The sequence below is a fragment of the Pezoporus flaviventris genome, unplaced genomic scaffold (assembly GCF_033815535.1).
Source record: "Pezoporus flaviventris isolate CSIRO_AGI_PZ_B2104156 unplaced genomic scaffold, CSIRO_AGI_Pfla_v1 ptg000054l, whole genome shotgun sequence".
Classification (NCBI taxonomy): domain Eukaryota; kingdom Metazoa; phylum Chordata; class Aves; order Psittaciformes; family Psittacidae; genus Pezoporus; species Pezoporus flaviventris.
Window position 1 is genome coordinate 655,798 of NW_026892602.1, and position 27,063 is coordinate 682,860.

General features: G+C 52.7%; 2 protein-coding genes and 1 non-coding gene across 8 annotated transcripts; 2 read left to right on the forward strand and 1 right to left on the reverse strand.

Moving 5' to 3' along the window:
• Nucleotides 1-912: 912 nt before the first annotated feature.
• COG4 (component of oligomeric golgi complex 4) lies at nt 913-18,046 on the forward strand. Of its 2 annotated transcripts, XM_061468915.1 has the most exons (19): nt 913-1,026; nt 1,486-1,568; nt 2,846-2,960; nt 5,009-5,183; nt 5,798-5,991; nt 6,463-6,568; nt 7,843-8,000; nt 8,546-8,604; nt 9,595-9,728; nt 10,247-10,365; nt 11,023-11,189; nt 11,847-12,012; nt 13,524-13,586; nt 14,040-14,156; nt 15,713-15,805; nt 16,117-16,200; nt 16,488-16,589; nt 16,978-17,106; nt 17,338-18,046. In XM_061468915.1, the coding sequence occupies exons 1-19, from the start codon at nt 955-957 to the stop codon at nt 17,470-17,472; spliced, it is 2,271 nt and encodes a 756-aa protein (XP_061324899.1). In that variant the 5' UTR covers nt 913-954; the 3' UTR covers nt 17,473-18,046. The 2 variants fall into 2 exon arrangements, with proteins under 2 accessions (XP_061324899.1, XP_061324900.1); XM_061468916.1 differs by lacking the exon at nt 15,713-15,805.
• On the forward strand, nt 10,616-10,773 carry LOC133277379 (U1 spliceosomal RNA). The gene has a single exon (XR_009746178.1). It is a non-coding gene; the product is annotated as a U1 spliceosomal RNA (small nuclear RNA).
• Nucleotides 18,047-18,867: 821 nt separating the features above from the next.
• On the reverse strand, nt 18,868-26,484 carry FCSK (fucose kinase). 5 transcript variants are annotated; one of them, XM_061468914.1, is made up of 23 exons: nt 26,415-26,484; nt 26,160-26,317; nt 25,983-26,033; nt 25,768-25,893; nt 25,521-25,593; nt 25,140-25,237; nt 24,911-24,991; nt 24,703-24,822; nt 24,361-24,502; nt 23,996-24,123; nt 23,800-23,901; nt 23,227-23,397; nt 23,086-23,153; nt 22,560-22,924; nt 21,941-22,151; nt 21,330-21,496; nt 21,025-21,252; nt 20,734-20,877; nt 20,501-20,620; nt 20,240-20,427; nt 19,942-20,041; nt 19,235-19,458; nt 18,868-19,077 (listed from the first exon to the last, which is right to left on the reverse strand). In XM_061468914.1, the coding sequence occupies exons 1-23, from the start codon at nt 26,482-26,484 to the stop codon at nt 18,961-18,963; spliced, it is 3,252 nt and encodes a 1,083-aa protein (XP_061324898.1). In that variant the 3' UTR covers nt 18,868-18,960. The 5 variants fall into 5 exon arrangements, with proteins under 5 accessions (XP_061324898.1, XP_061324894.1, XP_061324895.1 ...); XM_061468910.1 differs by lacking the exons at nt 25,768-25,893; nt 25,983-26,033; nt 26,160-26,317; nt 26,415-26,484 and having other exon boundaries at nt 23,800-23,898; nt 25,521-25,761; XM_061468911.1 differs by lacking the exons at nt 25,140-25,237; nt 25,983-26,033; nt 26,160-26,317; nt 26,415-26,484 and having other exon boundaries at nt 24,703-24,991; nt 25,768-25,802.
• Nucleotides 26,485-27,063: the final 579 nt, after the last annotated feature.

The following is a 27,063-nucleotide window of genomic DNA, read 5'->3' on the forward strand; positions in this document are numbered from 1 at the left end:
TGCCTCACCACGACGTCCAGCTAATGACTTCTCTTGTGGTTTCAGTTGTCCAGAAATCAAACAAAATCAGAGAATAACATCTCCAGGGATGCCCTACGCTGTTACACATCGCTCATGTCCCCTCTTCATTAAATATGAACCACACCAACCCACAACGGTTTAGGGCGAGCATCTGAATCAATCCCCTGCCCGGGGCTAACGCGGCAGGGACTGGCGGCTGCACGCTTGCGGCAGGCAAGGGGAACCGGCCCTCATCGCGCCGAACCTCGCCGAAGCCCAGGCCGGACCCGCAGCCCAGTACCGCCCCGGACTGCCAAGCCGTGTTCCGGGAACAGGCCACGGATCCACCGGCCACGGACCCACCGGATTGGCCGCCCGCCACAGGCCAGGCACCGAGGGGCCCAAACGGCTCGGTGCCGCGGCCTCTTCCTTGGCAAGATCGCGGCTCATACCGAGCCCCCCCAGCCGAGGGGCCGCTGTTGCGCGGGCGCGACTCGACAGGGCGGCCCTTACCGTGCAGATGGAGACGGATGGTCGGAGGATGCTAGTCCTGCCTATGCGGGCGCGCTTCTGCACCCCTCCGCCATGAGCTCCGCGCCTGCGCAATCCCTTCCCGCGTCTCCTCGACGGGGCTTTCAGTCAAATCCGGCGCGCGCGCGCCGCGTGGCTGCTGAAACGGCGCCTGAATGTTCGCGTGGCGATGGCAGCAGCTGTCTGTAATAAGAGCCTCCCTAAAAAAAAAAAATAAAAAATACAGCCACGCTCTTGTATAAAGAAAGGGCGTAGCGTGATTCTGCCGCCCTGCCAGGCGGATACGAGCTGCTGTAAACGTTCAGGCACCGCTAGGAGTAGCCCCGGCTGAGCCTGATGCGGCATGGACCGCGTCAGCTGCATCCTAAGATGGCGGCGGCCGCGGCTTCGGGCCTGAGCGGGGAGGCCGCCTCAGCCCTGACCATGGAGCGGATTCAGTCGCTCACCGACCTGGCAGAGCTGGAGGCCGCCTACAGCCAGCTCTGTGAGGAGGAGGTGTGTGGGGCGCGGGCCCGGGCGGCCTTGGGGTGCGAGAGCGGATGCCTCGCTGTCAGGCCTACCCCTCTCATCCGGATTCTTTCCAGAGGAGTCAAATACGACCTCGACCGTCCTCAGGGACTGTGTATGGGGGCGATGTTGCCTCCGCGGAGCTGGTGTCCTCGGATCGTGAGTAGCCCTCGGGCTCGGACTCCCTGTGCATTGAAAGTGCAACGGGGGGTGGAGCTTGGGGGTTGTCTGGCTTAGAAGTGTGATAAAGTTTGCATAGCTGATGATTTCAAATGGCAAATCTAAAAATGTGCAGGATTAAAACGAGAGATTAGGAATCTTTTAATTGTCATATGACCTCATCGAAGTGCTGATGCCTTGCTAGATGGGTGTTCTTGACTCGTCTGTGATAAGTTGTGGGCCTGAAGGAGAGCTTAAGTCACACAAGACTTCATCCTTTCCTTTCAGAAAGTTGTGCAGGAAGAACTGGATGCCCTCCTGGAGCAGCAAAGCACTATAGAGAACAAGATGGTTGTACTTCATCGCATGGGGTTAGTGATCGCTACTATCTCCCCTTCTTTCTGCTGCTGTGCACTGTTCAGTACCTCCCTGCTTACTGTGTGACCTGAAAATTCATTTTAGTGTCACAAGGGAAGCATATTCATTCTCAGAAAATGTCAAACATTAAATCAGTTTGCAGTAGGGAACAGTAGCTGGATCCTTATCCCTGGGCACCTGGTTTTTCTCAGCAGCACTAACAGAGGAAATTGTTGCACCCTCACACAGACTGGCCCATTTTGGTGTAGGCTGAAGGTCTCACCCCAGAGATTGCCAGGCTTCAGCATTGATGCTTGGATCAGATGTTTTGTGTCAGGCTGTTTACAGGTATGGACAAATTTTACTGCCTCTTTGCGGTCAGTTTGTGCATGCAGTCTGGAAAGCCATCTCAACTGGCCTTATGTTCAATAGAAGCTTGGAGCACCAAGTTTACAGACTTCATCTTCCTCTTCAGAAGCAGAGAATATCATAAAGCCTCAGTGGCTTGTTCATCCCCTGTCTGGTAGCAAGGCAGTCTGATCTTGATGCTTTGCTTCTGGAGGAGGAGCATGAATTCAGAGATACAGTTGCTGACAGGATGTCCTGGGTTCAGTGGTATTACTTTCTCCTTCCTAGTAGCTGGTGCAGTGCTGTGTTTTTGATTTCAGTCTAAGAACAATGCTGGTAACACACCGATGTTTTAGTTGTTGCTCAGTATTGCTTACTCTGATCAAGGCCTTTTCAGTCTGATGCTCTGACAGTGAGGAAGGGCACAGGAAGCTGGGAGGAAGCAGAGCCGGGACACCTGACCCAAACTAGCCAAAGAGGTATTCAGTACCACAGCACATCATGCCCAGTATAGAAACTGGGGGGAGTCACCCAGAAGGACGAGATTGCTGCTCGGGTCAGGCTGAGTATCAGTCAGCTGATGCTGAGCAATTGTATTGTGCATCACTTGTGTTTATTAGGTTTTTCCCTTTCCCCTTTTAGTTTTATATTTTCTCTGTTATTTACCTTATCATTATTATTAGTGGTAGTAGTTTTCTATTATACCTAGTTACTGGACTGTTTTTATCTCAACCTGTGGGATTTACATTCTTTTGATTCTCTCCATCCTGCTGGCAGGGGGTGTAACCGGGGAGTTAGTGAGCAGCTGCGTGGTTCTGAGTTACCAGCTGGGCTTAAACCATGACTCTGGAGCAATTGGGTTTGGAGGAAGAACCTTCCTGCTGTTGTAAACCATCGGTCTATTTAATATTTGCATCTCATGTTCAATTTGCATGTGTTCCAGGCCTAACTTACAGCTCATCGAGGGGGATGCCCAGCAGTTAGCAGGGATGATCACCTTCACCTGTAACCTTGCCGAGAATGTCAGCAGTAAAGTCCGCCAGCTTGACCTGGCCAAGGTAACGGGACGGAGGAGGTGTCTGGGACTTGTCATCAGCAAGCCCTAATCTATTTGCTCATGTGCTTACAGCGCAATAGAGAAACATGCTCTCCTCTGTAGTGGGCAGGTGGAGTGGAAATGGCTTTGTTCTTCATTTTAGCAGTATATAGTGTTGTTAGGGAATCACAGTATCACAATATGCTAGAGATTGGAAGGGACCTCAAAAGATCATCTAGTCCAATCCCCCTGCCAGAGCAGGAACACCTAGATAAGGTTACACAGGAATGTGTCCAGGCGAGTTTTGAATGTCTCCAGGGAAGGAGACTCCACAACCTCCCTGGGCAGCCTGTTCCAGTGTTCTGTCACCCTCACTGAGAAGAAGTTTCTTCTCAAGTTTAAGTGGAACCTCTTGTGTTCCAGTTTGTACCCATTACCCCTCGTCCTATCATTGTTTGCCACTGAGTAGAGCCTGGCTCCATCCTCATGACACTCCCCCTTTATATATTTATATACACTAATAAGGTCACCCCTCAGTCTCCTCTACTCTAAACTATAGAGACCCAGCTCCATCAGTCTTTCCTCATAAGGGAGATGCTCCACTCCCTTAATCATCTTAGTTGCCCTGCGCAGGACTCTCTCCAGCACGTCCCTGTCCTTCTTGAACTGAGGGGCCCAGAACTGGACACAGTATTCCAGATGGGGTCTCACCAGGGCAGAGTAGAGGAGGACCTCTCTCGACCTACTCGCCACCCACCTTCTAATACACCCCAGGATGGCATTGGCCTTCTTGGCCACAAGGGCACAGTGTTGGCTCATGGTCATCCTGTCGTCCACTAGGACCCCCAGGTCCCTCTCCCCTACAGTGCTCTCTAACAGGTCGTTCCCCAACCTATACTGGAACCTGGGGTTGTTCCTGCCCAGATGCAGGACTCTACACTTTCCCTTGTTATATTTCATCAGGTTATTCCCTGCACAACTCTCCAGCCTGTCCAGGTCTCGCTGAGTGGCAGCACAGCCTTCTGGTGCGTCAGCCACTCCTCCCAGCTTAGTGTCATCAGCAAACTTGCTGATAGTACTCAATTCCCTCATCTAAATCGTTGATGAATATATTGAATAATACTGGTCCCAGTACTGCCCTTGAGGCACTCCAGTAGATACAGGCCTCCAACTAGACTCTGCCCCATAGACTACAACTCTCTGGCTTCTCTCCTTCAGCCAGTTCACAGTCCACCTCACTACCTGATCATCCAGACCACACTTCCTCAATTTAGCCGTGAGGATGCTGTGGGAGACTGTGTCAAATGCTTTGCTGAAGTCAAGGTAGACCACATCCACCACTCTGCCATCATCCATCCACCGTGTTATTTCCTCATAAAAGGCTGAGATTGGTCAAGCATGATTTCCCCTTGGTGAAGCCATGTTGACTGCCCCTCATAACCCTCTTATCCTTGATATGCCTTAAGATAGCACCAAGGATAAGGTGTTCCATCACTTTCCCAGGGAAAATGGTACCGTGCTGGGTTCCTGGATATTGCAGGGTACAAAAGTAAATGTATATGCTATTTCATAGAGCAGCTGGCTCTCCAGCATCCCATCCTGTCCATGCAGCTCCTTGTAGAATATGGTGAATAAGCTAAGGTTAATCTTCATTAGAATTCTTTTATCAGTAACTTCAGTGCTGAAGACAGGGGAGTTAGTTGTTGTCACCCAAGACCGGTCAGGAATCCAGGCTGTTACATTCTTTCTGCAGATACAGGCTAAAAGGTTTCAAGTCCCAGTGCTCAGCACAACTGTTCAAATCAAAACAGATAGTGTAATTTTTGTCTCTGCCTGTGGAATATGGCCTCCGAGTTCAATCTGAGTTTTGATAAATGCTGTTCCTCTCTTGGAGCCATTGGTTTTATAATTTTTAAAGTAGTGTGGCAGGCATTTCTGCTTACATAGTTGTTTATTATACAGAGAAGTATCACTTCAGTCTGTTTCTTTCCCATACACACACACTGTCTTACAGTTCTTGTTCCTGCTTCAGCCTGCAGCAGGAAGTCTTACACATTGCCTTTCTTTCAGAATCGACTCTATCAGGCCATTCAAAGAGCTGATGACATCCTTGACCTGAAGTTCTGCATGGATGGAGTTCAAACAGCCCTGCGAAATGAAGATTATGAACAAGCAGCAGCTCATATCCATCGTTATCTGTCTCTGGACAAATCAGTGATTGAGCTAAGTCGTCAGGGCAAGGAAGGTAAGTACTGTTTATGAGGTGAAGCTGACAAGTCACCTTTCCAGTAGATAACCAGAGGCTGCATAATTTCCCATGGCAGATAGCCTTAGCCCAGTAGACAAAGCAGAAGATCTAACTCTAGCCAAAGATTTTAGTAACTCTCTATGTTATAGAGTAACAGAGATGTGAACATTTATGAAGTGTTATTAGGTTTGAATTATCGTTAACTGAGAGTTCCTGGCACACAGCTTTAATATTATTTCAGGAACTAACTCAGTGAAGAACAAAATGTTCAGATCAAAAGAAGTAAGTGAGAAGGCTCTGTCAGGGAGAACTGTGACAGTGTTATGGTATGCTACCAAGCAGAGCAACTGGAAATGACTGAGTAAATTGCCTGATCCCTAAAGAAACATCTCAGTTGACGTGTTTGCATCTTCCTTGCAAGACCATGAGATTAGCTGCATGTACATCACACATACACCTTTTTTTCTTTGCCTGTAGTGGAATTCCAGCATGTCTTCTGCCTTCTCACCCTGGGGCTGCTGGTATCTCTCCTAGGGAAAGCGAAGTAGCTCTTGATATGATACTGACATTGTGCTATCACTCTTCCCTTTCTTTTCTGTCCTTTTGACCAGGGGGCGTAATTGATGCCAACCTGAAGCTCCTGCAGGAAGCAGAACAGCGCCTGAAGATGATTGTCACAGGGAAGTTTGACACAGCAATGAAGCAGGGAGACCTGCCCCAGGTGGAACGGTTCTTCAAGATCTTTCCTCTGCTAGGCTTACATGAAGAGGGGCTGAGCAAGTTCTCGGAGTACCTCTGCAAGCAGGTAACATGTTCTGCAAAACATACTGTGACCTGGCTGTTCTCCTAGGGGAAGAGCAAAACCCAGTCTCTGTCAACAGATGTAGTGGAAGAAGGTCTTAGCTCTGGATTGCTAATCTTAAAAGCCAGCACTGGCCTTAGTTCATCTCTCTCCCTGCATTTTGCATCCTGGGATGGGCTTTCTAGTGTCTGAATACAGGCCCCAATGGCTAGATGGCTTCTCCTGTCTTAGTGTTTGTCCGTGCTTAAACCTCATGCAAGGGAGCCTGGAAAGAGAAGAACAAGTTTCTGCCTCTCCTTGACCCTTCAGTTTTCCACAAGAGAGGAAAAGATCCCTGTTCAAAGGAGAAACAAGAGCAATAGCTTTTGCAATGGGAAGGCCACCAAAAGCTCTGCAGGTCAAGGGACAGAGGACCACCCAGTGGGAAGGAGTGTCTTTTATTGTCACGAGCCGACTTGTCCTGTTGTTGTGCAGGTGGCCAACAAAGCAGAAGAGAACCTGCAGCTGGTGATGGGGACAGACATGAGTGACCGTCGGGCTGCTGTCATCTTTGCGGACACGCTGACGCTCCTCTTTGAAGGTAATTTTCCTTTCCTGTTTGTTGATGAACTGAAAATAATCTGTGATATGATTGTCCACCAATTTAAATGCTTTTCATTATAGCTCCAGGAGATCACAGAATGTGTCCTTTCCTCTTCCAACTATGAAAGTGTCATACTAGACGGATATAACTTATAGATGATTCCCAGCCAAGAGAGGGCATTACAATAAGCAAGCTTGCGCACATACACCTTGTTCAGGCACAGAGTGGATTTGCAAAGGATTTGTTGGCTTCTTCCAGGAAGCAGACTCTTCCTGTTCTCTATGTCCTCAAAACAAATGGGTATTCCCTGAAGATTTCTTCAGATACTCAGCTCTCCAGACAAACAAATCAAATCCCTTAAGACTGAGCATCTGTTGATGCCTCCAGGCCTGGTTCTTCACGGAGGACCATGGGAACTTGTAAGCAGAAAGGGAAGGGAGAGAAGGGAATATGAATGCTCTGTGGGAATGTTGCCAAAGACAGTAATTGAGATCCATGGTGATTAGCCATCTTCTCTGTTAAGTCTGCTATAATTCCAGGGTGCACCACTGCCAGGTCATTCTCCCAGCCTGGCACCTGTGCTGCTATTGAAGGTCCTTAGAACTCCTGAGGCTTTCTTGGCAGTTGCTTTAAAAGAGGGGGAGTGTTGCTAACTCTTGGAGTAGAGAGTTTGTGAGAAAAAAGCAGTATTGTAGAGATACTTTCTTGGAGACTAGCTTTTTTCTCCAAGGAGGCCTTGCCATCACTAACGCTTGCTTTCGTGGGCACTTGTGTGACATATAAGAACAGAGCTTTCCCTAAGTTGATTTTCCTGACACTGCACTTCTCCTGTAACCTGGCAGATGCTAAAAGCTGAGGCAAGGTTTGGGTGGTAGTTGTGTCCCCTGCCAGGTTTAGCTCATGCAGCTTTCTCCTGTGGAAGCTTCATACCTTTTGTCTTGCTGGATAGGAAGGCGGTTGACACATTGCATGGCAGGAGCTCTCTGCAGGAAGAGAGATGCCTTGTGCTCCAGGAGGTTTGCAGTGTAATCTTGCAATAAACAGCAGAAAGCATAGAAGGCATCTTATCAGAGAGAAGACACCATGAAATGTTGTAATAACAGGCCTTCAGTGAAGCACCAGATAGTGGCTGGACAATCTAAACTGCTAATCTGGATGTGAATGATCTCTTGTTAAGTCTTGTCTGTGGAACTGTGTAACTCTGCTGTGGGTCCAGACTGAACGGGAACTCCTGCTTGAGTCTTCCTTTTGTTCTTCCCCTCTTCCTGCAGGGATTGCTCGTATTGTGGAGACACACCAGCCAATTGTGGAGACCTACTATGGGCCTGGGAGGCTGTACACCCTCATCAAGCACCTGCAAGTGGAGTGTGACAGGCAGGTTGAGAAAGTGGTGGACAAGTTCATCAAAGAGAGGGACTATCACAGGCAGGTAAGAGGAGCATGATGCTGCTTGATGCAGCCAAGAGTGGCCTCCTCCAGCTCCGTGAAGCTCTGACTGCCCTTGAAGTGGCAAAGTTCGACCTCGTGTATTGAGAGAAACCTTGCTTTGCTCCACATTTGCACTGATGGCTGAAGGGGTCCAGCCTGTAGCTATCCCTTCTGGGGCAGAGAAGGATTCACTGGGAGCATGGTAAATGGGCCCTGGGGACAGGATTCTTCACTGCGCAGGTCTGTAGGGTGCTTTCAGTACACTTTCCCCACTGTGGTGTTCCGGCTTCTGTCTGCTGCAGGGCTGTCTCATGGCCATATACCTTGGTGCCTCTGTTGGTATTCCTATCCTACCACTCTTCCTGGCAGGCTGAGCGTTATCTTGGAGGAGGGGATTAAATGATGTGATTCCCTTCTCTCGCAGTGCTTCCTGCAGCGCATTCCTGTCACCCACCCTGAGTAAGCATCTCCTTAGACAACAGCAGGAGAAGTGGTTAACACTAAGTCATCAGCAAAGGCTTTGATGAGTCTTTTTTGTGATTGCAGTTCCAGCAAGTTCAGAATAGCATGATGAGAAGTTCTTCTGCGGAGAAGATTGAACCAAGGTACAAACAAACCCTCTTTTTGCACCCTACCTTCCACTCTTGAGCTGTTATTAACACTACTTAGCATTTAGACAACTCTCCTGGTCTTCCAGAGGCTTTGTGGCCACTAAAGCATAAAATCCAATTATTAGGTGCCCTTTTATAAAGGCAGTTTCTGTGGTGGTGGTTTATTTTGCTTACGCATTACTTTCAAGCCTCAGGCCTAAACATTGCTGGCTGGCAGTATCACTGCACGCAGATGACTTGAGATTTTAATTACCTGTGCCCACAACCTTTTGGTGGTCAGAGTTTTGTTTCTGAGCTTTTGCTTTTTCATCTGTAAAATAAAGATCATGGATCTTTGCCTCACTTGTGTGTTGTGAGGCTTTGAGCAGGATTTGTAAAGTTCTGTGCACACTGATGAAAAAGCTGCTGATGTGACAGTCTGGTTTTTCTTTTTTCATAGTCATCCCTGATCTGAACACTGCATTCTGCATTGCCATGTGGTTTTTTTGTTCTTATGTTTCCTGAGCTTTAACAGATTCTTCATCATTTTCAGAGAAACACATTAATCTGTGCACAAAAGCACATAGATGGAGGAGGCAGGGACCAGGCTTTTCTAACACTGGCCACAAGGCTCACAGAATCATAGCAAAACTGAGGTAGGAAAGGACTGCCAAAGATCTCTAGCCCACCCTCCCATCAAAGTGGGGCTAATTTTGAAGTTATATCAGGTTGCTTCATCTTGCAGTCCTTACTGCTGTGATTTCACTCTTTTCTTGCATCTGTGATGAAAAAAGAGGCTTCTCTGTAATGATTTTTCCTGTTTTGATTGTGTGTGCATTCTTTGCACATACTGGTTATTCTGCTGAGCTTTGTCACTCAGTGACACAGATGGGGAAGGGGTGGTATTGATCTCATAGTAAGAGAGCAGAGAACACACTACTCAGTTAAATTAGTAAATTTCCTTTTGTAGTCTTGCTACCTTGAGTCTTGCTATGCTCCTTCTAGGGAACTTGACCCTATTTTAACAGAAGTCACTCTGATGAATGCCCGCAGTGAGCTCTACTTGAGGTTCATCAAGAGACGAATAATAGCTGATTTTGAGGTGGGAGACTCCATGGCCTCAGAGGAGGTAAAGCAAGGTAACATCTTGAATACCAGTGCTTGCAGGCTCTCTTCTCCTTCAGCCAGCAGTAGAGATATAGCTGAGTTAGTGGCAGAGCAGAGTGAGATATGATCTGCAAAGGGAGCACTCTCTGGAAGAGGATTGTGTAGCCTGGCCTCCCCAGACCTGTTTTAAGTACTGGTTGTTCCTTCTAGTGGGGAAACCAACATTAGGAATAACTGCAGAGTATAGTAAACAAGGTGCCCATAGAGAGGGAGAGCCCTTTGGTCACTACAGGCGCAGATCCTAAAGGTAGAGGCCACATGGAAAAGAGGCTCAAGGGTTTGGTACTCTGTGGAGCTCTGGAAATCAGTTTTGTCATCTGCAAAAGTCAGCTCAGCAATTTCAGCTCCACAGTTGAGGCCCATGATTTATTGCAGGTTGGGCTTTGCAGGTGTGTCCTTTAGGTGTCCGTGAGACAGGCAGCTGCAAGGGGATTAGGTGGAACTGCTTTGTGGCACTAGGCCCTTGCTGATGGTTCTTTGTGTTCTGTAGAGCATCAGAAATATCTGGACAAGCTCCTCAACAACTGTCTGTTGAGCCGCACAATGCAAGAGCTCATTGGCTACTACATCACCATGGAGGAATACTTCATGAGGGAGACAGTCAACAAGGTAGGGCTCAGACTGCTGCTTGCAATAGCTGCACTTTCTGCCAGCAGCTGAGACCTCAGCTCAGTCCTCTGCTGGGTATCCCTAGGGAGAGAGATGAGTACATGGCAGGTCTGCAGTCGTTGGGAAGGTCTTTTGTTTTCCTTGAAAAGCAATTAGTTGTTTCTGAACTTTGATTCCAAACATACGCCTGAGTATCCTCCAGACACAGGTCTTCCAGCACTATGGGGTACTGAAAACTAGAATGAGTTGTGCGCTTGCAGAGGAGACACCATGATCAGTCAAGTGGCTTTCCAAGAGCAAGGTTTATCCTTTGCACTCTGGATGTGCTGACCCCTGAGATTTCCCCAAATGCAGGAAACTTGACTGCATAATTTGTGGTATGGGGGACTGCGTTTGTGCTCTTCCCTGATTTGATGGCCTGGCACATCGGTCCCACAGAAGTATGAGGCTGTAGTGGATACCAGTGCACAGTGTACCCTGATGCCATCAAGCTGTCAAGAGGTGGGCGCCACTGGCGCTGCTGCTACCATGCCCCACTCATGGTACACTTCAGCTCAGGTTGGAATGGGCAGGCTAGAGGTTTGGTCTCACAGCACTGCTTTTGAGAGGGCACCTTTACTAGCTGAGCTGAGGGCACTGAGACAGCTTTCTTTGCAGGCTGTTGCCATGGACAGCTACGAGAAGGGCCAGCTCACCTCCAGCGTGGTGGATGATGTGTTTTATATCGTGAAGAAGTGCATTGGGCGTGCTCTGTCCAGCTCCAGCATAGACTGTCTCTGTGCCATGATCAACCACTCCACCACTGAACTGGAGTCTGACTTCAGGTAACGAAAATACACCAGGTTCATTGTGACTTGCCTCCACCTCACGTTCTGCAAACAGTGCTTCCTGTCAGATGGTCTTACCTGTGTTCTTTGCCTTTGAACCTCTGGTTTGTCATCTCCATGGAAGATGCTTACAGGAGGCATCATTGGGTATGGTGTAGGAAGCTGGAGCTGGGCATGCTTTTCTCACAGTAGTCATGGTCACCTGTAGAAGAAACAGAAGGATGAACCTCATGGCTCAGAATACCAATGAGACTGGGTCACCTCATAGCATTGGAAGCTACCCTGCTTGATGGTACACCGTCATCCCTAATTTTCTCTGTGCTATCTGTGAGCTTGCTTAGTAGCATGAACTTGGGGTGAGCCTGCAGAGATTATCTGGCTTCTGGTTTTCATCCTCACGTGGGAGTGGGGAACTGACTGAAGATTGCAGACAGCTGCAGGCAGGATTTTGCGGAAAGATCAGTCACTGGGTGGATGTGGTTTTTTTTCAGCATTGTGTCCCTTAGATACTGTCAGGAGATACATGCCAGCTCTCTTCTGTCCCTTCTGAAGTTCCACTTACCTTGTTCAAGTCATGGCCCAGCCAGAGTGCTGTCCCCTGGCACAGAGCACAGTAATTGCTCTAAGCTATGGTGTTTTTTGCTTGCCTCATAGGGAGGTTCTGTACAACAAGCTGAAGCAGGGCTTTCCAGCCACAACCTTCCAGGATTTCCAGAGGGGGGTGACCAGTGCCGTGAACATCATGCACAGCAGCTTGCAGCAGGGCAAGTTTGATACCAAAGGCATTGAAAGCACCGACGAGGCAAAGCAGTCCTTTTTGGTGGGTATGGTGGCTGGTGCAGAATGAGTTAAGGTGAAGGGAAAGACAATGGGGAACTCTTGGGAACAGGATTGGTGTGACTATCACGTGTTCAGAGAACCTGAAAGCCTGTTCAGCTGTAGTGGGTGGCCTGACTTTGCATGTCTGGTAGATGCTGTAACATCACCTCGTGTTTGCAGGGCTTCCACAAAGGGCCTGTGCAAGTATGATCCTGTGGCAGCCTCTAGGGCTGCTGCAGTGGTGACTGCCTCCAGGCTGGGGAAGAGTGTGCTCTTTTGAGGTGTCCAGCAATCCTGTTGCTCACAGGTTCTGCACAAAAGTGGTGGTGGGAGAGCATCTTGTTCCTAGTGTGCTGTACTTGCTGCAGGTTCAGCACACTTACCCTCTAGATGAAAAAGTTTCATGGCCCAGGCTCAGGACTCTTTCATTCTCACTTAATCAGATCAGAGTTCCCATTAGAGCTGGGTTGTCTTCTCTGCTTGGCCTGCAAGATCCGCCTGTTGCCTTCTCCTCATAAGCAGCACTGCAACTCTGTGTGCTTGAGCAGGCCAGAACATGACAGTGAGCATTAGAGACCCCTTGGACAGCATTTGAAGGGCCATTCTTCCAGCTTTCTGCAGTGTATCAGATCCTTCCCCATGGTGGGATGCTGTACAGACTTGCATTGTGGAAAAGACTTTGCTGGAAGAGCAACTGGATCTGCTCACTCCTCTTGACCAGCCCTGCTGTTTGAGCAGACCTGTGGGCAGAGACTGGGGAGGGGTCTGGCTCAGCCTGTCTTGGTTCCCTCTCTGCAAATTGCTGTGAGCACCGAGTGCTGAAAACATTCCTTGTGGCTTTCACTGTACAAGGAGAAAAGGCAACAGAGAGCAGAGGGGACTGACCTCTTCCATTTCATTAAATTCATTACAGGTTTCTGCACTTCTTGAAGGAAAGTGCTTAAAATGTCAGTTCTCCCACTGGAATTCCTCACTCACCTGTCAGTTCGCCTCATTTCCCTGTCTGCACAAACTCCAGCCTCATAGTGACATTTAGTTCAGCTTCAGCAGGCAGAGAACAGTCTGTTCAGTGAAAAGCAGATATTTACCAGGCAGGAGGGGTGTCAGTTCCTCCTGCCCAGGTACAAATGCGTTCCTCCCTCCCCTGCTTCTGTGGACCCAGCATATAAACCATCACCTCTAGCCACTCACAGTCTGTTCTTCATGACACTCTCCCAGAAGTTAGGATACATCCTGTCTTCCACCCAGAAGTGCAGCTTTGCTGTAACATTGTGAACAGAATGATGAGGAAGAGGAGTAAAGTGTGTCAAACTTTTTACTTGCTGCAGGTTCAGCACACATGCTCAGTTACTATAGCTCAGCTTCATGCAGCTCCAGGAATTTGCAAGGCTTTGATTACACAGTAACCACTCTGTCCCTTAAATGTTTGCCTTTCAGCCTGGGCATGGAGGAAACGTATGGACTGGGGACTGAGGGTGAATTCTACTTGTGTTTGTGTTTTTTTTTTTCCAGGTGACCTTAAATAACGTGGAAGTCTGCAGTGAAAACATCATGACCCTAAAGAAGACTTTGGAGGTGAGGTGTGGATTCTTTACTGCTTTTTTCCTTAATCAAATTTGTAATACCCTCCCTTGGGGGGGTCAGTTAAAGCATCTGGACTTCTGCTGTGCCCAAATTCTTGAGGTCCTTGCCCTCCAGCCTTAGGAATGCAATTTTGAGCTGGCAGAGCAGTCTCCCAGTGGATAGTATCAGCTGGAAATACCAGTTCCTCCAGCCTAACCTATCTGGCACATGTCGGGAGCCAGTGGAATAATGTGTATCACTGGGAGGTTGTGGTTGTCTGGTGCTGGACTAATAGCCCATGGTGTCCTTTCTTGCTGTCCTCTCCCAGCTTCTTCAAAGGGGCAAGTTTGATGCCTGTCCTAGCTTGCAACCATGCTGGTGGGCACCAGAGCTCAACAACATGAAGAAATAGAAACTGCCCAAGCTATTAAACCTCAACTTGCTCATGGATCTCTTTCCCTGCAGAGTGACTGCAGCAAACTGCTTAGCCAAGGCTTTGGGGGTGAGCAAGCGCAGGCTAAGATTGACAGCTGCCTCTCTGACATGGCTGCTGTTTCCAACAAATTCCGTGACCTGCTGCAGGTGAGTGCCTTGCTGAGTCACTGCTGGCCTCCTCAGGCAGGAATCATTTCAATCCAAGGCCTCGGCCACATATAGCTCTAGGAGGGAGTAAATAGTCAGCTTTCAGGCATGGAAACAGATCCAGCTTGTTTGCGGAGGCACACCAGCTGGTGGCTGTGTCAAAAGCACTGGAAGCAGCTGCAGAGCCAGAAGGAATATTGCTCCATTTGTCTTCAGTCAGCACAGAGTTGCAGTTAGTTCAGCATTTTCAAAAGAATTAATACGTGTAGCATTTCCATCTCCTCCATTTGCCCTTATGGCACAGAACACTGTCAGTTATGCAGAGCCTCCTAGATAACACTGAAGGTGGGCTGTTCATAGAGAAGAGCTGCCCTTCTCTAAGGTTTCTCCTCCTTTTCCCAAATGGAAATAATCCCTGGGAGGGGGAGCTAAATCCACACGCTGGGGCCTCTTGCCCTAAAATTTCACAGTGGTCTCTGGCAGAGAGAGAAGCAGAAAGACCTAATACCTCTTTTGAGAGTGTTTAGAGCCAGGTTTGCCATCAGCTTCATACTTCACAGAGGCGCCAGGCTATTTCTCATCTGGTTTTGCAGTTCCCTGCAGCCAGATGCCTTTGGACTGGCAGCAAACCCTCTTGAGGCTTGTGGTCGGTATGGAAACAAAAGAGCTCATCAGTAAGGAGTAAAACTCCAGTCTAGTTCTAGTGCAGTATTAAAACTGGCTGCAAAACAATCAAGAGTCTGAGCAGCAAGCTCCTGCGCTGTCCAACTCACACACACATTGAATTTGCCTTGGAAAAGGGACAGTTGCCAGCAGGGCCTGCTCAGACATGCCAGTTTTAGTTAAAAACTTCCAGCAAGCACCAGGCTGTATTGGTACCTGAGTAGTTTCATGCTGGGTGAGCTTTTTTGACATCTTGCTGAGCCAAATGAGGGTGGTTGGCAGGAGGGAGCTTTCAGAGAGCTCTTTAGCACCAGAGCAGACAGAACAGCCTTTGCTGACAACCTGCTGCTCAGGGGAGATGGCGTGAGCTGGGGTTATGATTAATTCCGGGAACTAGCTGTGGTTACAGCTTTTATCCTCTTAGCTTCTCCTACTGAGTTAAGCTGCACTGGAGGTGGGAGGCATCAGTCAAGCCAAATCACAGTGGCCTCCTGGCTGTTGCTGAGTGGGAAAGCTGGTGTTTGTGTCCTTTCCTCCCTGTAGGGATGTGAACTGAATGCTTCTTTCCTGCCAGAAAATCTCTGCAGCCCTGTGAAAAGAGGTGGGAGAAGCACGAGCCCTTCAGACAATGCTGCAAGTCAGCACAATGGCAGCTTTTGGGCCAGTGTCCTTCCTCTTCTTCTTGTGGTGTTCTCAAAGTACTTCAGCACCAGAAGAGTTTGGGACTGGGGGCTTCTGTGCTCAGCTTCCCATGCAAGCCTGTGGGTCAGTTTCCCCAGCTTGCAGTGGGGATTGGACACAGCATCAAGTCAGTGTAACTATAAAGGTTGTGTGCTGCTGTGCTCAGTCAGCTGTTAGCTGTGTTCTGTCACTTTTCTTCCTGTCGCTCCCAGGAAGGTCTCAGTGAGCTGAACAGCACAGCCATCAAACCTCAGGTGAAGCCCTGGATCAACCTGTTCCTCTCCGTCTCCCACAATATCGAGGAGGTAAGGCTCAACATTCTCTACTTCCAGCTGTGCTTCTGCACTCTGCGTCCTCTGCTAGGCAGCACAGTCAGAGTAAATGCTGTCTCATTCCCCTCAGTTCTCTGCTCTTTCCTCAGCATAGAGCAACAGTAAAATACCCACAACTTGTTCTTTATGAAAGCCTGGAAAGGAGCATTTGGCTAGAGAGGAGCTTGAGAAAATGGAAGGGGTGCAGTGCTGCTCCAGTAGCCCCCTGCCTTCCTGTCCCATGGGCTATTTGCTGCTGTTCAGGGCAAGCCACGTTAACAGTCCTTTCTGTATTTCAATGTCAGGAGGAGTTCAGCGACTATGAGGCTAATGATCCCTGGGTCCAGCAGTTCATCCTGAATCTGGAACAGCAGATGACAGAGTTCAAGGTGAGAAGGATGAGGCAGTCCCAGGCTTTGGCCAGATTTCAAGCATCTTCCAATTTTTCCCTTGCACAGGGGAAGGATGGACTCAGATGTCCTGCAGTGCTATGCAGGGCTCTTAGGGATCCCGTTACCCCCTCCTCCTGCAGTTCTCAGGGCTTCCTTGCAAGCCCCAGATCCCTGGATCCCCCACTTGCTGAGTGTACAAGTTATGACTCTTTATGTGAAAGCTCTCATAGGCTTGGCTTTTATGGATCTCTGCTCACAAGAATGACACGGGTTTCTGCTTCCAGGCTGGACTGTCTCCAGTGATTTATGATACCCTCACTGGTCTTATGACCAGTCTCATAGCTATTGAACTGGAGAAAGTGCTGCTCAAATCCACATTCAGCAGGGTAAGCAAAACTCGTCTGCCTTGTAGTCTGGCTTGATTGCAAACCCTCTGCTAGGAAATAAAACCCTCAGTGAAGGGCTGGGGCAGGGCAGAGGCAAATGTTACTCTCTGAAGCTCTGCCACCACTGGTAGCCAGCTCAGGCAGAGCTTGTGTTGGTGCACACAGGCAGAAAACGTGTTGTGGTGGGACAGGGAAGAGTTTGCATCAAAAAGGGGGCTGGCTTTTAAAGTGGGCGTAAACATAAGCTGGTTTAACCAGCAATAAATGGTCTAACTGGAGCCTTCCTGCTCGGTGACCTTCCCCTCTTGCCCTGGTATTTGTTCATTGTGTGTCTGGCACAACACCTGCGCCTGTTTGCAGAGTTAACAGTGCTCCCTTCACCCCATAGCTTGGCGGTCTGCAGTTTGACAAGGAGCTGAGGTCCCTCATAGCCTATCTTACCACAGTCACCACCTGGACTATCCGCGACAAGTTTGCCCGACTTTCCCAGATGGCCACCATCCTCAACCTGGAAAGGGTGAGCTCTGCTTTGCCTGCTTTTACTGACGGATTGTAGGAGCCCTGGCTGTACTCCACAGGACTTACTGGGCTCATCCTGTCACTGTCGACATTTGTAAGGTATGGACAAGGTGCCCCATGCCTGATGGGTGTTTGTTAGTGGCAGGAAATAATGTGACTGCATTTGAACTTGCCTGTGTGGGCAGTCAGTGCCGAGGTGGCTCCTGCAGCTCTCGTCTCTCCTCTCCAGGTGATGGAGATCCTGGATTACTGGGGCCCAAACTCAGGCCCGCTGACCTGGCGCCTCACTCCTGCCGAGGTCCGGCAGGTGCTGGCTCTCCGGATTGACTTCCGCAGCGAGGACATCAAGCGCCTGCGCCTTTAGCTGGGTAGGGGGTAACAGCAAGAAGGATGCCGCCAGGCTGATGGACAGTGTGGGGATGGGGTGCTGTCTGCCCTTCTGCTTGTGTTCCTTGGAGCAAAGGGCTTTCCTGGGCTGGGCAAGAAGAGCCACCATCCTTTTGTGGGAGCAGAAACAAGGCAGCAATCTCTTACGTGAAGAGCAACGTGACACTATTTCTCAAGACATGAGCTAGTTGGAAGGACCAACTTGTGCCAGCTCATAACTCCATTATGCTGACCTGTGGGAGGACCCAGGTCAGGGAATTTGGGGCTGTTGTGTGGCTCGGACATGGGGCTGCAGAGATTGCTCTGCCTGTGCTGCTGGCCACAGCTGGGTTTCTTCGTGCCACCAGTTGAAGGGTCAGCTACTAGAGTCCTGCACATCTTGAGCCCTGGCTGTCTCCTGGTGGTAATGGGAACCATTCTGGAATGATTTCCTTACTGAGAGGGTGCTCAGAAAATCCATAGCCACTGTAGGAAGCACAGCTGTGTCGATGCTAGCTTCTTGTGCCCTGGACAGCTACTCTGTAAATAAACCTCACCTGGCTGAGCAGCAACCTCAGGTGATACGTGTGTGTTTGTGGGCCTGGAGAGAGCTGGTGAGATGCAGGACAAGAGCTGGGCACCATTTATCTTCTTCCACCCTGTGCTGCGGCACCAAGAGGATCTTTCTTCCCACTCCCAGCTGGCAGTGGCATAGCACAATTAAAAATACCCCAGAGCTAGCACCAGGAGCCAGCCTGCTGCCAGGTGTGGCTGCCTCCTCCAGCAGCATTTCCACCTCTGACAGCCAGGGCTATGGAGGCCAGTAACCAGAACATGCTGTACCTACACAAGGAGAGCTTTGCTTGCGCAGTACTGGGACTCTGAGAGCCCGTTGGGAGGGAGGAGCTCTGCTGAGGAGATAGGGGAAATAAACACCTGCTGGAAACAACCTGCTTTATTCAAAGGGACTACAGGGACAAGTAACTCACTGCAGAAATACTCTCTGAGCATGGGCAGGACTTGATTCCACATCCAGGTACATCCTTGGTGCAGGAACATTGTGTGCCAGTTGGGCAATCTCTGCTGCAAGAAGAGCAGGAAGGTCCCTGCTAGAAGCAGCAACACAACTGCCCATTCTTTTCCCTTTGGAGAACTATGAGAGCTGGAGTGAAACCCCCAAATCAGCCTGGAGGCCCTAGCAAGCTGTCTTTCTGGCTAAGCTTCCCTTCTTGGGATGGTTTTGCCTGTGCCACTTGTGACAGCTTTCCAGCCTCTGTGGCTTTTGGGGCATGTAGTAGCACAAAAAGGCCATATAAAGACCTAAGGCACCTACTGGAGCCAACTGTAGCAGCAGCCTTTAAATCAGCAGAGATGTCCCCGCTTTGGAAGGCTCTAAATCAGCAGAGATGTCCCTGCTTTGGAAGGCAGCCGGCTACTGCCTCTCCTGCCCTGTCTGCCTGCCAGGAACAAGTCAGAGCAAAGGCTTTCACACAGCCATATGCTCCCCAGGGCAAGCACTGTCTTCTGTATCACATCCCACAACCTTCACCGAGAAACCGCCTGTGTCCACTTCGATGCTGTGGATGCTGAAATTGCCCAGTCCCTAGGAAACAAAGAACAGGGACACAGGTGGGGCAGAAACCAGCAACGGACCTGCCCTCCACTGACTGGGTAGAGCTAAGGGGACAGCAATCAATCTCATCCCACTGTCCCATCTCATTCACCTGTGCCACTGAACTGCCTGGGAGCTCATGTCTCACCTCAGTTTTGGCTAGAATTTGGTGCAAGACCTCTTTCTGCCTCGGGGCTCTGGTTAAGACATAAAGGAAGCCACCGCCGCCAGCCCCAGCCAAACACTGCCCATAAACATAGGGCCGGAGAGCATCCATCATGCGCCCAACAGCCAGCGGCTCACACCCAGGTGCCATGCATTTCTTCTGCTGCCAGTAGCAGTCCAGACACTTTCCAATGAGTGACAGGTTACCTGCAGGAGAGGATATTGCAAACTATCTGCCTTTGTTTCTCATCCAAGAGGCAGGTCTCTGCCTCTCCTGCTCAGCACAAGCTAAATTCTGCCTTCTCATCTACCCAAGAAAACCTAGCCCTGTCACATTGCTGTTTATTTCTAATCCTCCGCAGGTGGAGAATTTGCTCGCCCTAATGCTCCAGCGTCTCCTCCACAGCATCCCAGCAGCCAAAGGTCAAATAACTCCACAGCAAAGGACAGGCATCGCCCCCAGTCCCATCATGAATGACTTGCAGAACACCAGCCAGCCTTGATGTGTCTCATCCTCCCTTCCTTAAAGTCTGTTTTTCAAGCCTGAATTTTGGGACATTGCCTGTAACATGAGGGTGGGCCTGGGGGAGGAATTTTGTCTCCTCAGGACCGCACAGACTCTCCCCAGGGAGGTTTGTGTTCCTTCAGTTGTTAGAAGGGCCAGCCTGGCTCAGGAGAGGGGGCTCACACCTTGCCTCAAGGCCTGGGCACACTCCTCGGCGTTGCTCACCAGCGCATCAGCATTTTGCACAGCTGAGGGCAGCCTGGCATACCAGTTCCTTACCACATCCTGAAAGAGACCAGAATGTCCCTGTCACCATCCTCTTGGGTCCAGCAGCACCCAGGGAGGCAGTGCTACAGACGCAGCCTTCAGTGCTAGCTCCTGTTGGGGTGGCAAAGCTGTGTACCAGAGAAGGGGACAGGCACCAGAGCACATGGGGAGAGCCAAGGCTGGAGGCTGCAGCACTCAGGGACACCCTGGCATTACCTGGAGCAGGTTGCGAGCTAGGCGTGTCTTCCCTGTGTACACCAGCAGCAAGTGATCATTGAGAGTCTGAGTAAAGCCATCGGGCACCTGGATGTCCTCCACCTCCACCCTGAGTGGGAGCTGGGCCTTTGACCTCCCAATTTTGATGCCTGGCACGAGCCCACCGACCTGATCCTGCCAACCGCCACCTGCAAGGGCAGAGGAGCCTCAGCCACTGTGAGGCCCCCACCCTATGGGCTGACAGCTTCCCCTAGTGCCTACCTGTTGTGAGCCTCTGCTCCAGATGCAGCACGGCGTGGATGAGAGACTCAGTGCTGGCAGTCTTCCCTGCTGCCCGGTACAGCGCCGCCATCACCGCTCCTGCCAGGATGCTGCTGGTGCCTGCAGGGAGCACAGGAAGGATACATGCTGGTGAGAGCCTGGGAGCAGCGAGGGAGATCCCCCATCACCATGCTGGTAGCAGGAACTCCCCAGCCCTGTCCCTACAGACTTACCGAGGCCAGACCCATGGGGCAGTGTGGACCAGGTGTGCACCTCAAACCCACCCCTGAAGTTCTCCATCAGCTGGGCCTGCAAGGGTTTCTGTGAGGGGAACTGCACAACTTGGCTGCAGATGAAGGCAGCTTTGAGCAGGGCTCCTGAAAAAAAAAAAGAGAAAGCAAAGCTGACACCTGCTCCCTCACTCCATCATCCCTCAAAAAGGGACACCCTGGCACCATGGGGTCACAACACCCAGGGGGACATCACAGGTACGGAACTGGTCTGTGTGGCTGGTGGCACCTCACCTGGTGCATGTGGCTGGCAGTAATCCCGCAAGTGATCCAGCTCCCGGCACACCAGCTCTGCCACTGCCTCTCTCTGCGGCATCCCACCAAGGCTGACCAGGCGCAGCTCTGGCTCGCTGATGCGCCGCACCTGCGCACCAATGGGCCAGCACCCGTCCACCAGCACTGCTACGTCTACCACAGCCCCACCGTGCTCATAGGTGATGGGGGGTGTGTCGCTCCAGCCGCCTGCAGATGCTTGCCATCAGCTCCCTGCACCACAGGTGTGAGACATGGATCATGCCTGGGGCAGGGGACACACTCACCAGAGAGGTCCAGGCGGGCTGGACACACCACTTGCACCCAGTGCCCCAGGGGTGGCAGCTCTGCCTGTCCCACAGTGACAAACTGGCACGAGGACATCACTGCCTGCCGAATGAGGATCTGCTCAGCCCCCTCATAGTGCCGAGCTGCTCTCACCAGAAGAGCTGGCCTGGGAAGAGAAGGATGTTTGGAGAAGGGAAGGCTGTGTGGAGACCTAATAGCAGCCTTCCAAGTGTCTGAAGGGGGTCTGCAAGGATGCTGGAAAGGGACTCTTCATCAGCAACTATAGGGGCGATGGGTTTACTGAAACAAGAAGTTCAGATTAGATACAAGGAAGAAATTCTTTACTGTGAGGGTAGTGAGGCACTGGAACAGGTTGCCCAGAGAAGTGGTGAATGCCCCATCCCTGGCAGTGTTGAAGGTCAAGCTGGACACAGCCTTGGGTGACATGGTCTAGTGTGAGGCATCCCTGGCCATGGCAGGGGCTGGAACTAGACAATCTTAAGGTGCTTTCCAACCCAAACCATTCTACGATTCTATGCTGAGCCCACCACTGCAGCTCCATGACTCTGCTGGTGCCTGAGATAGGGCAGCTCACCAGCCCCAGCCTCACCTGCTCATCCACTTCTGCCGCTCAGCAGCCAGCTCCTGGACACCGCCGGCGATGTCCCCACTCTCCAGGCGCTCAAAAGCTGAGGCCCACTCCCTGTTGGCAGCAGGACCACTCCGCAAGCCCCCTTCCCCTCGTGCCATGCAGCCCAGCACCTCAGCGATGCAGGCGAGTGCCCGTGCTGCAATGCCAGCGTCACCAGCCGTGGAGGCAACTAGAAAACAAAAGGAGGCTGCAAAGCCACAGGCAGGCTGCAGGCCATAGAATCATAGAGCCTTAGACTGGTTTGGGTTGGAAGGGACCTTAAAGCTCATCCAGTTCCAATGCCCTGCCACAGGCAGGGACACCTTCCACTAGACCAGGTTGCTCCAAGCCGTCCAAGCTGGCCTTGAACACTGCCAGGGATGGGGCAGCCATAGCTCCTCTGGGCAACCTGTTCCAGTGTCTTACCACCCCACTAGTGCAATGAGTTGGCTCCCGGGAAGAAGGACTTGCATGGCTTGCACGCGTCCTGGTTTGTTGGTGCCATTGCAATGACAGGGTGTCACTGGAGAGGGTGGGGAGCACCAAACAGCCATGACATCCAGAGATGCAATACATAGCTCATGTGAGTCTAGCTCACCTTCATCCAGTGTGCCCAACACAGCCTCATGGTAGCCCTCATGGACAGCACTGCGGGCTAGGGGCAGGAGGCTGCTGTCCTTGCGTCCCAGCAGCACACGCCGCACCTTGTGCTGGCCCTGCAGGAAGAAGAGGGCCTGGCGGGCACCCAGCTCAGCCGCCTTGTCCAGGCAGGGCAGCAGCTCCTGCCAGGACATGCGCCAGGCCGCTCGCCAGCGTGCCAGCCGCTCACCAGCCACTGGGGCCAGCAGCCACAGCACATCCTCCAGCCCCAGTGCCTCGTGGGCATGCAGCACTGGGAAGAGCCGGGCACTCAGCAGGCAGCGGCTCCCCTGCGGCGTCTCAGCATCCCAAAGGTCCCCTTCCCTGATGGAGGGAGAGCACATCAGTACCGCCCTGGGCCTTGAGGACAGCTTCCAGAGGGCAGCCAGAATGCAGGATGGATTGAGGTGGCCGTGACACCTCCCCATTGCAGCCACTCCCAGGGGAGCCAGGTCTTCTGTCCCATCCTGGCATGTGACACCTACCGTACGCCTGTCCGATGGAAAAACTCAGCCCAGGGCATGTTCAAGTAGGTGGCCCTTTCAGCTGGGCTCTGCAGAGGGATGGAGCAGCTGGTTACATGCTGGCTTTGAGGGGAGACTCTCAGCGCCTTGCCACCCCTGTACCTGCCAGTCATCAAGGCGGCCAGTGAGAGTAAACACATGGCAAGGCAGATCACGCAGCTGCACGTGGTGGCCCTGCAGGACAACGTCATGGAGGGGAAAGCCCTGCAGGGCTGGTGAGGAGCCTACAGTGAGGCCAGAAAGCAGGCAGCCAGGACCAATCTCCAGGGGACCCTGTGAAGAGGCAGCAGGGCTCTGAGACCCCAAACTAGAGCCAGATCCCAACATCAGAAAAGGAAAAACACCCTGGGAGACAAGCTGGGGCCAGCAGGAGCCAGGTCCCAGAGGGGGACACTTTGCTTTGTTGTGGGGCCGCAAAGACACGGAACTGCAGAAACTCAGGCCAAGGCTTGCAGCCATGAGAGAGGATATGCCCTGGTTCCCAGGGAGGGACAGGCCAGGGGTGCCTGGGGAGGGCAACAACCACCAGGGTCCCCAGCACCACCTGAAAGGCAGCCCCAAAGGGAAGCGCACCCCAAATCTCATAGCTGTGGGTCCCACACCCCAGGGCCACCTCACTCTGCTGCCCATCCAGCGTACTGAGAACTTGGGGTCACCCCCATCGCAGCCACGTACCTGGAGGTGACAGTGCTGGATGACACTGCCTGCCGCCACACGCACGGCTCCTTCTAGCAAGCAGTTGGTGACCGAAGAGCCATCCTCCAGGAGACAGGGCTGCTGCCAAGGGCACAGAGGCATGTGGGACCAGGTTCTAGCCCAGAGCAACCACCAGAACATGTGTGTGAGCAAGGGTGGGGGTGGAAGGACATACATCCACATGGGAATGGGCTGTTTTGCAGAAGCAGAGGTGGCTGGCAGAGCTGGGCAGGAGCGTCAGGCTGCGGATGTGGTCGCTCGCAGAGGTGGTCATGTAGTCATAGGATGCATTGGGAATGCAGGCTGTGAGGGACAGGAAAGCTGTCAGCACACCAACGGCCAATGTGGCTGTGCCCAACACCCATGTGAGCCAAGGACAGCCAGGTTGAACATACCGCCAGTCAAAGGGGGACAGAAAAGACCTGGGGACCTGCAGCTGTGCGGAGAAACAGCCAGGCCCTGACCACGCCATTTCTCCTCACAGAGGGGAAGAGGGCTCAGGTATGGGTCATGTCAGTGCACCACCGCAGCATCACTTACCCATGCTAAGTGGGAAGGCGTGGAGAGCTGCCCACAGCACGGAGCGGGCATTCCTCACACTGGTGTCACCACCACCCTTCACAAAATCCTGCTCTGTCACCCCCCTTGCCATGCACAGCACAATGTCAAAGAAGAGGGAGAGCTAAGGAGAGAAGAGACCTGTTGGGTGCAGCCACCCTGACCCCCACCCTGCTGCTGGGTGCTGCCCTCCTACCACCTCTCCCACCCAAATGTGGTGTGGTGTGTGGGGCAGAAGCCCTAGAGGGCAACAGACCCTAAAGAGATGCCTAGCAGCAGCACCCATGGGGTAAGGAGTCCTGTCCTCTGCAGAGGGGCTGTCACCTGGATGGGTGGTGCCCCTGAGTCCAGTCCCATGTACGTGCAGGCATCTAGAGGAGGGATGACATGGGTGGCCAGAAGCTGCTCAGCAGCATCCGAGGAGAAGAAAACCACCCCGCACACCTGCAAGGGCACAGCAGGGCTGAGGCTGCAGCCATGGTGACAAAAAGGACGGGGCTGGCAAGGCCCCAATGCCCATGTCATGCCGTACCAGTGGGACGGTGCCATCAGGCCCTGCACACTGCTGGATCTGGGCCTCTGTGCCTTTGTAGATGATGTTGTGCACCAGCCCCTGGGAATGAGACCACCACAATGAGCTTTTCAGGGAGCCCCAAGCCAAGCAGCCACAGCAGGGCTGGGACCTCAGCACCCAAGGCACTGGAGGGGTAAGGACCCCTGTGCCTCCAAGGGCACCCCTTGGAGGAGGAGCTGCTACTGACCTGTTCATCAGTGAGGTAGACCCCGTGGTTCCTGGCATATGCCTGGCTCCCAGGCACTGCAATTACTCTGACACCCTGGAGGCCATCCCAGTCAATCCCTGAGGAGAGGGACACAGAGCAGTGTCCACTGGGGCAGCACACATACCTGCCCAAGGCTCAACTGCCTGAAAACAGGGTGTATGTCAGAGGAGATGAAAGCAGTGTTCAGTCTTGGCCACCTTGCTTTGAGCATGACAAATGCTCCAACTGTACGTGCGCCTGCAATGCCCAAGCATCCGCACACTCATGAGAGCACACTGCAGGCTAGACCAGCTGTGCTACAGGCTCTGCCCCCTGTCCCAAAGCAAAGCACGTGCTGGAGGCAAGGCTGGCACCACTCACCTGGTGCTGAGGGCACACTGAGGAGCATGTCAGTGCTGCAGACCCACACGCCGGGCGGGGAGCCCACACAGAGCTGCGGAGACAAGGGCCACATGCCCAGGGAGAGCAGGGAAGGGGCCCGACCCTCACACCCTTCCCACCCTGCTGGGAGCCAGCTGAAGGCACCCCGAAGGCTTCAGCCCTCACACCTGGGTGCCTAGCATTGCACAGCACTAGCCCAGAACCCCGTTCCACAGGCCACACAGACCCGGTGTGTCATGGTCCCCAGCAGGCTGTCCAGGTTGCAGATAAGAGCTTCAGCCACAGCACCGGGCTCCTCCACAGGCAGGCAAGTAAAGGCCCGACCACAGTCATCGAAGGAGAAGTCACGGCCCTGGTGGGGAGGGGAAGGCAGGGGTTGTGACAGGGAGGGAGAGGAAACGCTGTAGAGCGTTTCAAGTTGGGCTGCAGGCCGGCTCTCACCGTGTGCAGAATGAGGATGTGGGCTTCCTTCAGGACATCGGAGGTCACCACCTGGGAGAGCAGTGCAGAGAACAGTCACTGGGGACAGGGAAGCCACCCCTTTCCCCACCCTCTTGCAGCCTCCCCGGCCCCGCCAGAGGCTGCACCCCGCTCCCCCGGAAGGGGAAGGCCCCTCACCGTGCAGCCCGCCCGGGCGCTGAGGTGCTCGGCAGCCACCAGCAAGGCATTGAGGGTGGCCCCGCCGCTGCCCAGGCGGGCCCATGGGTCCTCCACGGCCAGGAGCAGCGGCGGGGGCCGCGGGCCCAGGCTGCCCCTCAGCCGGCGTACTTCCAGCTCTGCCAAGCGAGAGGCGGGCGGCGCTGAGAGCTGGCACCCCCCGCTCCTTCCCGCTCGGCCCGGGGGGAGAGGGCGAGCTCCAGCCCCGCCGCTTGCCTCGCTGGAAGGCGGACACACAGCCGCCGCGCTGGCAGGTGAGGACGAGGACGCTCCACTCCGCCGCCATAACTGCGCCGGACCCTCTGCTGCTCTGCTGTGCACGCTGGGAGATGTAGTCCAAGCCGCCAGCACTCTCTGCGGAAGGCCTGCGGTGAGGGACTACATCTTCCAGCGTGCGCTTCGCGCATGGGCAGGCCTGGGCTGCTTAAAGGTACAGTGTACCCCTGCCCCGGCGCTGTAGTGCCTCTCCCCCGCCCCTAGGGTGGTTTCAGAGGGATCATGGGGTTTTTTACGTTTTCTGCCCCAAAAAGGCACCCTCAGCAGCCGGAGGCTCGCACCCCTAAGTGCCCTGTGTCACCTGTGTCACGAGCCCGCCCGGACTCAGCTCGGCTCCCCTGCGGCGAGCAGGGTAGCAGCGGTGGGTGCCGATGTGCGCCCCGGGGTGGATGCCCTGGGGGTGTTGGGGTGGAGGGGGGCGGTGGGCTGCTGGTGGGTGAGCCGTGTGTGCGGGCGTTGGGTACCGAGGAGTGCTGATGTGCCGGGTGGGTACTGGCATGGGGATGGGGGCATGGTAGCGGGGTGGACACCGAGGGATGCCGATGTGCGGGGGTGGGTACCAGGAGGTGCTGATGTGTCGGGGTGTGTA